Source organism: Uloborus diversus, chromosome 7 (genome assembly GCF_026930045.1).
Source record: "Uloborus diversus isolate 005 chromosome 7, Udiv.v.3.1, whole genome shotgun sequence".
Lineage (NCBI taxonomy): Eukaryota > Metazoa > Arthropoda > Arachnida > Araneae > Uloboridae > Uloborus > Uloborus diversus.
The window spans coordinates 17,675,837-17,687,939 of NC_072737.1; the positions used below are offsets into that span (position 1 = coordinate 17,675,837).

General features: G+C 35.9%; 2 protein-coding genes across 2 annotated transcripts in view; one reads left to right on the forward strand and one right to left on the reverse strand.

Annotated features, from left to right (window-relative positions):
• LOC129226295 (ATP-dependent RNA helicase TDRD9-like) overlaps window positions 1-620 on the forward strand; it is a 68,433-nt gene extending 67,813 nt beyond the window's left edge. The window contains exon 28 of the mRNA XM_054860899.1: window positions 331-620. Within this exon, the coding sequence (XP_054716874.1) occupies window positions 331-469 (139 nt within the window). The 3' untranslated portion in view covers window positions 470-620. The remainder of the gene's footprint in view (window positions 1-330) is intronic.
• A 1,012-nt stretch (window positions 621-1,632) lies between these two features.
• The window catches only part of LOC129225623 (serum response factor-like), a 104,693-nt gene continuing 94,222 nt past the window's right edge, over window positions 1,633-12,103 (reverse strand). Inside the window, exons 4-7 of the mRNA XM_054860089.1 lie at window positions 9,990-10,091; window positions 7,215-7,349; window positions 5,329-5,396; window positions 1,633-1,768 (exon numbers count right to left, since the gene is read on the reverse strand). Of these exons, the coding sequence (XP_054716064.1) occupies window positions 1,685-1,768; window positions 5,329-5,396; window positions 7,215-7,349; window positions 9,990-10,091 (389 nt within the window). The 3' untranslated portion in view covers window positions 1,633-1,684. The remainder of the gene's footprint in view (window positions 1,769-5,328; window positions 5,397-7,214; window positions 7,350-9,989; window positions 10,092-12,103) is intronic.

Genomic DNA, 12,103 nt, shown 5'->3' on the forward strand with positions numbered 1-12,103 from the left:
TCTTCTACAAAACTCTCTAAAATGAAGTAAAAATTGTCAAGGTCAAGCTTATCAAAGTCAGTCTGTAAGTACTAAACCTAATGTAGTTAAATTATAAAATGAAGTACAATAAAAAAACCCTAAAGCGACATCACTGCATCGAATCATTCCATTTTATCCCTAAACAAAAATCCAATCTTCAAATGCAGTTTAAAATATCGTAACATTTAAAATTCTTCCACTGCTGGGAATTGAGACGAAGTCGAGATTTTCAATTTTATGCTCCCTAGGACACAAATGGATCAAGTGTTGCTATAATTTTGAAGTCAATGTCTTTATTTCCATTTTCAGGACTAACATCTTCAAACTCATCCGATGCCAACTGTGCTCCAAAGATCTGCCGAACACGAGGGATTTACTGCTGCATCTGGACTCTCAATTGCATCAAGAGAAAGAAAAACAATTCAAACAAAAAGCAGGGTATCAATGATCCATTCATTCCAGAACTTTTCATTGAGCTTAGCATTTCTTTCACTTGTAAATAAAACCATTCCGGGCAATTTTCTATGGCCGCGAAACTTCATCGGGTGTATGATATTGTATATGCTTGGAAATCAAATTAAATAAAATTTGGAAACATGAAAGGATATTCATGCAAAATTTAGGTGTGGTGCGTGTGAGTGTAATGCACTAACTTACAAAATTAAACTGTGATCAAGAATTTTCCAATTCGCAACTCCAATAAACTATAGGTGGCGCTGCAGCCACTGTCTAATGGCGGATGAAAAAGGTATAACAAACACATACGGTAACTTGCTTTGACGCTTAGTGAATGTCAGTAATTTTTCATCGTGTTTGTGGGAAGCTTTCTTTTCTATTCTTCTGAAATTACGTTACACAACAAACTGTCTGAAGCCTGTAATTTACCCCGAAGGAAACCTGTGGGATGGAATGTTTTACAATCCCCGCAAGGTAGCGTTTTCAAGCTCTGCAGTTGCGAATTACAAGTGTTGTATGCAATTTGTGTTATTTACGTTGCTCAATTTGATTGGACGTTGGTAACTATCCATATGAGTCACTGAGAAGCTAAGGGGATATAAGTGGCAAAATCAAAGATTTGAAGATAATCAGTACAAATGGTAGATGAACCTCTCCTCTGTCTTGGGGCAAGAGATAGTACTAGTAGTCCTGGTAGTTGCTGCTGTCCAGCATTATTTAGAAAAAAAATCAATGAAAACCTACCTCTAGGATGTTATCTTCAAACGTGTTTAACTCAAAACTTGAAAATGTCCACTTACATCCCTTTGCTTCTCACTGCCTCATATATGAATCCATTTTAGTTGAAAGGGCGAAGGTAAATTCAAGTCCTTTCAACAAAAAGCAATTTAAATGGTGTCGCTCTTTTTTTCAAAAAATTTGACCTCCCTCCCCCCTATTTTTCCACAAAGTGTCACACTTTACCTCACCCCCTCCTCTTGTCGCATGTCACAGTAAAAAGTTCTCCTGTAATACAAAAGTACCACTTCTATTTTGTGTCTTTACCGACTTACCAAGTTTTTAAAATTGGTTCACCCTGATCTGTACACATTTTTAGTCTCCTCAGTGTAAGTGACCCAAGAGAATAAGCGAGACAACAAATTGATTATGGTCGAGAGATTCTGAAGGCACTTTATATATTTATCTACACAAGTCACATAAAAAACAATTATTTTCTTTTGTCCCTCCTGCTCGTAGAACTGCTGAAAGATGAACTTGGTGTTGAAAGTTGATTTCCTTGAAGTAACTGTTGCTAAAATGGATTTAAAAAAAAATAATTAATAAAAAAAGAAAAGAGCATTGACATGATTAGAACTTATTTAAATGCAGAAGTGGAACAAAATGTTAATGTGTTGCCATTTTTTCTTTATTGCTGATGCTATTGCTGTTTTTACTGTAAAATACAATTAATTCCAACTTTAATTGCTAATACCGACAAAAAATTCAGATATGAGTGCAACTCTCTGAAATTTGTTAAAAGTGAGTGTTGTTTTTTTTTTTTTTTTTTTTACAGACTAACATAAGACTTTAAATGTGACATGCTACATATGTCATAATAAAATGTGTTGTGTTACACTTTTTGTTACCTCCTCCTTCCTCCTTGTCACTTTCATGAGCCCCCCTCAAAATATGACTTCTCTGGTATAATAACAATCAAAGGTTATAAGGGGCTGTTCATAAATGGGACATTTTATTTGAACAAATTTGACCCTGCCACCTTCTTTGTCACAAAATCACACTTCACCTGTGACTCTCCCTTCCTTACCATATGTCATATTATATAATTTACATAAACATATTATTATAAAAAAGTTATTTGAACCCAAATGTGTGATGTCACACTTCTTATTAACCCTTCTCTCCTTATCACAAACTCACAATTCCATGAACCACCCACCCTCCTCAAAGTGTAATGTTTGTGGATGACCCCTTATGTATTGTTTGTTATGTTACGTACTAACTTCAATGAGCAACTTTTACAAAAACTGTAGAAATTAATTACATATTACAGAAATAACTCAAGTTCAATTTAAAAGTTTTGCATAATACAGGGTTACTACAAAGGATTCATTCATTTTCGAGACACTGTATGTTCAACAGTATTGCATGCACAGTACAACAATGAGGAATAAATGAAAATAACGACAAATTCTCTCTTAAGATTTAGAATTGTGTTAAGCAGGTGGTAATAAGAGTGCAGTATTTTTTAAATGGCGGCAAAGCAAGATTTTTTTTTTTTTTTTTTTTTTTGTCTAGGTTATGTCCTGGTAATGTTCAGTCTGTCATTACTGCCCTGTGTGGATGCTATCCTTGAGCTCTAACGCTTTTGTTAGTGGGGGGTACATAAAGGTCATTAATGAGCCCCCAAAGCACTGCAAAAACAAATAAAATTACCTATAGTGTAAAAAAAAAACTATTTTCTTGTTTTGTACCCATTTAAAAAATATTGCACTTGTATCACTTTTTGGGAAATACAATTTTGATAAGCTTGTTGTTATTTTGATACATTCCTCATCACTGTGTGTGCAATACTTTAGGATACGAGGGGGGACCCAAAAATAACCGGATTTTTGTTCTAAAATATTTATACATTATTTTATTCACAAAATTTCTTTAGTCTCCTTCAAAGTGTTCACCCTTAGATGCACTACACTTGTTAATTCTTTTTTTCCACTGTTAGAAGCTCCCCTGGAACTCCCTAACTTTGACCATGTCCGGTGCCAGTTTCGAAGCAGTTTTTACAGCCTCTACATCATCAAAACGCTTCACTTTCAAAAAAATTTTCATCCTCAGAAACAGAAAAATATCTCAGGGGGCTAGGTCTGGCGAATACGTGGGTCAAGAAACGACTAGCCACCCCTGAGAGGTCAAATAGCGGTTAATAGTAAAGGCTGTGTGTATGGGAGCGTTATTACGGTGAAGGAACGATTCTTCCAATCGCCCGTGCGAGCTGTAACTCACTCTTGTTTCTTCTGAAGTTTTGTCAATTGTAAAACAACGACTCTCATTGATTTTTAGGCGGAATTTTCAACGTTTTCATCATTTCGAGACGCTGAAGGCACCCAGAATGAGCATGATCTTCAACATTCATGCTACCACGTTTAAAGCGCCCAAACCACTCGAAAACTTGTGCACGGCTCATAGCATCGTTCTTGAAAGCTTGTTGAAGCATTTAGTAAGCTATTCCGCTGCCAACTTTTCAACCAGGAGAAGCAAAATATCAGCTTACAGCTTGTTCTTTTAAATCTGCCATAATGAGTTTGCAGGCAGTAAGCAACAACACCTGAGAAAATCAACCCTACGATCAGACGGTATCAATTAAACTGACGCCACTTGCACAGCTGGTTTGTGAAGGTTTCTACTTGAGCCATCTAGCTAGAGAACACTCTAGTACATCTAGGATTGGCATTGCACCATTAGTCCGGTTTCTTTTGAGTCCCCCCACGTATATGGAATTCAAAACCAAACCTAACCTGGCAGTATTATGGAGCTTTCAGGTTAGGTTTGCCCTAACTATAGTGCACCTCATCCCATATTTTTAACTTAATTTCTAAATTTTTAACAAGTTGCAAAACAAAACGCAATACCAACAGTAAATAAAGAGCATTTTGATGCATTCAAAAAAAGAAGACAACATTGGAAAATTATCCCTGGAGGAGGGGGGGGGGGAGATGAACTGCTTCAAGAATCTGGAATGTTTGGTCGCCTACCGCACTATAAAAGAGGTGCTGGGAGATCACTTTAACAAAAAAAAAAAAAAAAATGTAACATATTGCAGATAAATTTTTAAATACCACTTTTGGATAACATGAACGGCATTTCAGTTTTTAACACAAATAAAGTATGTATAAATAATACAAGTAAAATAACTGGAATGAGCAAAAGTAGGAACATGTTTTTGAAATATACTTTCTGATTCTGTAAAATAACAAATAGCCGAATATGCACTCCCTGCCTGTTTGTTTGTTTTCCTGTATTCAATATGCATTGGTTCTATCATATGGATGGATACATTTAACCTTTTCTAAGACATAATTTAAACTTGAAGGCTAGATCGATGTTTTTCATTCGGGGATAAAACCAATAGAATAGAACAGAAAATATCATTTTTGTCTAAAATAAATACGATACAATTCTGAGTCACAACTGACTACAACTGTATTTATGTCGAGGACTGCATACTAAGTGCCTTGCCTCCATTATTTTTTATACCGATAGATGGCAGCACCATCACCGGATCGAACAGTTAATGAGAATTTAGAACTAGAACAGGAGCTAATAGCTACCTAGTGCTAGCACCCCCAGAGGTATCGTTTCACTTGGAGGACATTGAGATCACGAGCATATTAAACGTCGCTCAGTCCCCTTTAATGACGACGGTGGATCTTCGATCATCGAGGTTCGAACTCAGGACCCTCCGGCCCCGAATCCGACACTCTACCGATCGGGCTACCACGGCGAGTCTAAAATAAATGTAATGAAAAAAATAATGTAAGAAATAATGAATCCGTTCAGGCTTACTTTAAATGCTTTTTTCTGGACTAAAATGTGTGTGGGAGGGAGGGGGACCGAAATTCTCATTTTGGCGAACGGAGCTACAAATTTTGCCAACAGTGATCTCCCATTGGGGCGCCCGCCTCTGCTTCATTGTCACCAACTCGCAAGTTTACAAAACTCCCCCCTCAGAGCATGATATCATTTGTAGACAACCCCATTACCTTATTCCAACCACTTTTTAATTTAACACTTTTCTGCCCAAAAGTTGCATACATAAATCCATAATAGTACAGATAAACAATCTTGAAAGCTTACCTGTTGTGCGGGTGTTAATGATAGAGAAACAGGTATGGTTATGTACTGCTGCTGCTGTTGAGGACCACCTGTAAGAAAGAAACCCATATTAGTATCAAGTCAAACAGAAACAATAAACAGCATCAGCAGCCAAACCAAGTTTCGTTTTACTATGATAATTTGAAATGTAGCGGACAAGAAAAGAGAGATTCAACAACTTTATTTGTTAAAATGGGGGATGGAGAAAGCTGGTGTACTTTACCAATAACCTACTAACTAGAAAGACAGGTCCTGATCTATATATTTTGCACCCCACCCCCTTCCCCCTGCAACAATATCTAGTGGGCCCCTCTCCAGGGACCTGCATTGTATATTTGCAACGTTAATAAGTCTTAGTGATAGGTTTTTTTCCAATCTCGTAGGCGTAGGGTAAGGGCGTGCCCCCCCCCCCCCCCCCCCCGATGGCAGGTACGCAGATCCGGGTCTGGAGAGAGAGCCTTTTTACAACGAAAAAGGTAGATGTATTGTAAGCTATACAAACGCTACAAAGCAAAATTTCTACCTCCAACGCAACGGAGGGGTCAATTCCGTCTTCCTTGAGCCACTATATTTTTAAAGAAAAGTAATTACTTTTAAGAGTATAATGATTATAAGTCCCAAAAATGCAATTCTAGACGCTCCTCGATGGCGTTAAGAGAAGGGAAGTTCAAAGCTTTCCCCCTCAGAAATATTCCAAAGTTGAAGTTCTAAAAACGAAATTGTAGGACATCTTTGATGACGTTAAAGGAAAGGATGTGGTCCAGAACTCTCAATCGAAATTTTTTCCAAAACCAGCACTTTCAGACGATCTTTTTGGAGTTGTTAAGAAGAGGGGAGGTTTGTACTTCCTTCTACCGTACATTTTCGAAATTGAAATCTCAAAGTAGTAATTGTAGGTCAAATTAAAATCTTAAACCTGTGTTGAGCCACAAGTAATTTTTCCAAACTGAAAAAACACGATTGTAGATGAATTTTGATGTTGTTGAATTAATGGAGGTTTCGGGGGCTCTCCACGTAAAAATTTTCAAGCTTGAAGATTTTAAATAGTAGGCCATCATTTGGGAAAAGGATGGGGCTCTATATTTTCCTTCAGAAATTTTTAAAAACTGAAGCTCCGACCCCCCCCCCCCCCCCCCCGCAATTTTAGACTTTTTGATGATAATAGGAGGATGCAATTTAAGTCTTTTTGGCAATGTCTCCGGAACAATTTTTAGGACTTTCCCCGAAATTAACGCAATTTTAGAATAAAACACCTGTGTTGGCATAAAAAATAATATTAAGTTCAGGAACCCCGCCATCTTTGGCTACATCAATTTCCCTTTTTTGTTTAAAATACAAATGTGAGGAAAACCCATCTCCAGTTTTTATTTTCCAAACGAGTTGACAGTTTTGATTTTCTACATACAATGTGTTTGTGTGTGCATGCATGCATGTATAAAAGAGAAACATAGTAAAGGGGGGAAGAAATAAATATCAATCGCCCCCTCCTTGGAAGATTTTCTGGATCCGCCCTCGCTACAATGGCACTCCGTATTTGAGTTGAACGCCATTGAAACTTTTAGAGAGAGTTATTTTAAGGGGTATTTTTCACTTGTTTTGGGGGGGGTCTTTGCGATGGTTTAGGAGGGTGCGCCCTTTCTCTTAGGGGGTGAGCACCTCTGCATAATTAAGATTTTTCCAAAGCCCCCCTCACCCCCCCCCCCTTTACTCTACCGTTACATTATTCCAAATTAAACTTCAAGCAATCAACAGAAATTTGGCAAAATACCAAAGATAATGCGTGATTAACGTCATCATAAACGTCATTTTGGAAGGGAAAAAAAAAACATACTTCATGCAGAAATTCGTTCACACAGAAAGACCCTTACCTTGCTCTTGGCCCAGATTAAGTACAACACCTTCAGGTAAGTTGGCAGGCGTAGCATAAACCAAACCTTGCCCCGGATGATATAACAGGGCACTGTTGTTGGCTTGTAGAATGGTCTGTGGTATGACTACATTCCCTGTTGGTTCGAAAAAATACGATTTTAGTAAACATTTAATCGTCACAGCTCCAATGACTTTGTTGTTCAGAAATACACTTAGGACTAAAAGTATTGGAACACTTTCAAAAATTCATTTTTATGGATTTCTCAAGAAATAAGCGATTAATTGCTTTGTAACTTTCGTCACATAAAAGGTATGCTCCAGCTGTCATTTTCCAATAAAAGTTATATCACCTTTGCGTTTCGGGGATCAGTAACAAATTTATGAAAACAAAAAAGTTGTTTGATCATCACATTCATCGTAAACAGCTGAGAAAGAGCTGTAAATTTCAGAAATCAGTTAGTTTACTATGTACAATTATTGTACATACTTTCGAGAAAATATCACTGATATTCACGAAGATATATAAGACTTTCTTTCAAAACTACGAATTTTATTTGAAGGTTTTTGGCCTATAACAAGCAAAGTTTTCCATCAAAGCTTACCAAACTTTCAGAAAACTTGACAACATGCAACAGAAGTACTGTCTGACCACGGATTGTATGGAAAGACAAACATCCGTTTTACAGCCGGAAATGGACGAATGTATGATTTTTTACCGATGTCAGCTTTTGCAGAAGCAAAGTTTTATTCAAAGAGCGGAATACGCGCATCAAATTTTTACTTTTCCCCCTTATTCACATAGATTCGTCTTATCTGGACGTTTGAAAATTCCATGAAATCCGTGGTTGGACAGTATAATACTAAAATTTTTAATTAAAATGTTGAAAATATCATAAAATGTGGACATTTAAAGCAATTAAATTTTTACCACGCATGCGCAAAAGATAGTAATTTATAACTTCCACAATCTAAAACCAAATTTTGTTCGATGCAGAAAAATCGAAGATTTTCATAGATATTTTTAAATACTTTTTGCGAGCATTTTTTAATATTTTCATAAAAACTTTTTCTTTTTCACATTGTTGGATTTATCCCAAAATATTGATTAAAATTGGAATAAACTAAGAATTAATAGTTAATTAACTAATTTGATTATAGAATATTGCATTGCCATCGGGTCTGAAGTCGCGTGCCAAATTTCAAAAAAATCCGATAGCAGGAAGTGGGCGAAATATTAGTTGTGCAAGATTCCATTACAAGATACATACAGTAAAAATAATTTTAAAATGCAAATTGCAATACTGTCCCCAAATTTGATGAATTGCCGATTTACAGCCAAAATTTGACGAATTATAACACATGTCACACTTTTTTTTTCAACATATTTGACTATATCCCCCCCTTCTCTGCTATTTTTCTTAAGGGGCTGTCCAAAAATGATGCCATGCTTTGAGGGGGAAGGGAGTTTCGTGAAATTGTGAGTTTGCGACAAGGGTAATAAAAAGTGTCACATTATATGTAATAGAATTTGCATTTATTAGACTTCAAGAGACAAGTCTAACAAGACTAAGTAAAAAGAGATTAACATTGTTTACCTACACTAATTTTTCAGGACTAAAAATGGACTTTCAACACTAGTAATAAGTAAAGGAAATTTAAAATAATAATAATAAAGACTGTTTCTCATCATAGGGGGGTCAGCTGATCCTTTGACCCTCCCCTGAATCCGCCCTTGAACAAGGGGTAAATGGAGGGTCAAAAATGTCGGGAAAAGAAGTGACAAACCCTTAAGCATACTTTTCTGAAAAAGATGTGATGTCACACTTCTTGTTAGCCCCTCCCACTCAATTGTTACAATTTTCATGAACAAGAGGGAGGCTCGATGGAAGGTCACTGTGATCGTATAAAAAAAATCCTTATTCAGCATTTTTTTCTGACGATTCGTAAAATTTGGAGACAATATTGCAACATTGAGATTCCCCCCCCCCTTTTTTTAAAAGTCTTTCAAATTGTTTTTAATGATGCCTTAATGTTCCCATTAGATGTTATGTGTGTATGATAACGTATTTTATTATTCGGTAAAATTAGAATTTTACTGTCTAACCATCGATTACATGGAAAGGCTAATATCCGGTTTGTTGGCGGAAATGGACGTATCTACTAGTCTATAGGGGTGTTAGTTGGTTTATTACAGATGTGCACTTTTGCCTCTCGATCATTTAGCCCCAGTTTTGTAAAAATGGAAATATGCTCTCACGGCAATATTATTTTAATCTAAAGTATGTTCGATCTATATTCTCACTACAAAAATCAATTGATTTATTTAGTCACAACATAGTTTTGAGCTTACCATTTTGCTTTTACATTCTCGAACGAAATGAAAATATCATAGACTAAAGAAAACATTTTATTTTCGTTTTATTGTTTCCATAGAAACTATTTTTGTTCCCCTTTATTTTAGAGAATGCAATAAATGAATAGTGACATTATAAACAGCGTGAGTCAATATCCCATCGCTATTTTCCCGTCTCCCCTGCCAGATTCATTCAGATAGAATCGTCTTTACTTGGCCGATTGCCAAATTACATACAATCCATGGTCAAACAGTATTCAAAAAATTTAGCATTTTCGTCCTCCCAAAAATATTAGTCCAAGATCGAAGAGTGACATTTAAAAGGCATTTTGTAGGAGGTCACAGTGACCTCGTATCTGGTGGACAATCAGTCCTTCCTTGACCTTGCTCATAAAAGAAAGAAGACATCCTCCATACTTGCCTGAGACAACGGAAAGGTTTTGTGGAGAACCCTGAACGACAGATATGGAGTTATGACTAGATGAGGATGAATCACTGGCTGTGGATGAACTCTTCACGCCACCTACAAGACAACGAAGAAACGCCATCATGAGGACACACGTCTCTCGAGCATGAATTATTCATACCGCGTCCAACCGTCAGTTTTAACCCTTTTTATTTTCTGTCAGGACTTGTAAGTTCTGAAATCCGTTTTTTCATTTTCTTGTGTTGAGTAGAGCGCCGATTATTCGAATCTGTCGGCCGTTGTCCGGATGGTTGAACAGTTCGAATAGTTGACGCTCTCCAGTACTTCCCCTAATTGGTTTCTCTGCAATTGATGACTTTGGTGATGAAAATGTATCGTCACCTTAGACCAACAGTTGGACATCTTAGTGTTATTCCTGGGCTTAGATGTCTTACTGTTGCTCTGAGGTGATGATATTGGGTCATTCTACAAAAAACGCGCTTTTTTAGTTCCAGGGTGATTAGTTTCAAAAATATTTATTTTTAAGCACTTTTTTTATGAGATTTAGAAAAGTAAAACAAATTTTGAAAATGATCAATACAAATTAATAACGTTATAATATTTTTTGAATGTTTTTTTCACTGAACAGAGGGATACTTGTATGCCTCCGTTACACATGTCCCAACACATTTCTTCCCGTGTACTTTTTCATTTATTTACTCAATACAAAAAAATATAACAGATTTAATAGTGAAATTTGAATTATTTGATGTTTTTTAAATAAGTTAAAAGAGTTATGTTATAAAATAAAAATATATATAGCATTAATAATCTTTTGAGTCAGTGTCACAGTATTTCCTGCATCCTTTGTTCAGGATTTAATTAAGTAATAAAATTTCCTATAGACAGTAGTACTGGTAGCTCATTAGAGGTTTAGACTCACAACTTTGCTCTTTTCAACTCTGGGTCTTCACAGTGAAGCTAAACAACTTAGTGTGAAAGAATTTCAGCATTATTCTCTTGGAAGTCAAATAGGTGTGTATCCTCCATTCTTGATTTAAAAAGAAAAGAATCGTTTGTGTACAAAAAAAAAAAAAAAAAATCGTTGAAATTGAATCATTTTTTTTAAAAGTAAATTCTAAATAATATGTTGCGTTAACCCTAAATCAACACAATGTACATAGCAAAACATAAGTATTTATATCCTCCGTTTCTGTATCCTACGTCACAGTATAGATGTAACGGACAATATACAATCAGAAATGACGCATACAACTTTTTTAAAAATCCATTTTAAGAAAGATGTGTTAATCAGTTCAAATCGTGTTCCTCATACAAGATGCAAGTTTATTTAAATGAAAAGTTTTAAAACAACATTTAAAATATATATTTATTATCCATAACCCTCCGTTCACATCCAAAATTGTAACTACAAAAGAAAGTTACAAAATAACCAATAAAGAATGACTAATTATGTGAGAGTAAAAAGGTGCCTAAAAGGAACAATATAAATTAACTTTTAAAAAAATTGTTTTTTTTCCCATGAATTCCAACTTCAAAAACCTACAATGACCCTATTATGCTTACAATGTTAAAACTGCAGGTTGCATATGGCAACTTTTAGGGTGAAACGTTGTAGCACCAGCGACGCTCCCTTAAGAGTGCCATTGGGCTCTCCAAGGAACCCAAATAGCACGCTAAAAATACTGTTACCAATCCTGTAAATAGTAATTATTGTAGGAACGTAACCTGTAAATAGTTTCCCGTAATGAATATACAACCCCTTTTCATATGGCTAAAGTATACGACCCCTATTTCCTTTTTGTTCATTGATAAAATTTGATAACGGTCTACTACTTTACAGAAGCGTGTGGAATATTTGAGAAATTTCTTTTCGGTGACTATATAAGCCGTTAGCGATGGATAAACAGTGGAGTTTCGATTCAGATTCCGAACGGAGAGTGTGTATTAGCTCTGTTTATAGCGAGGCATTTCGCTGTGTTGTTTTCGTATTTGGAAGTAAATACGTGTGTAAACGTTGAGTTTACGGAGTTGTGTGATAATTGCTTAATTGCTGATGAATAATTTAGCAGTTGTTGACGATCTTTCCTGTACATAGTGTAAATAAA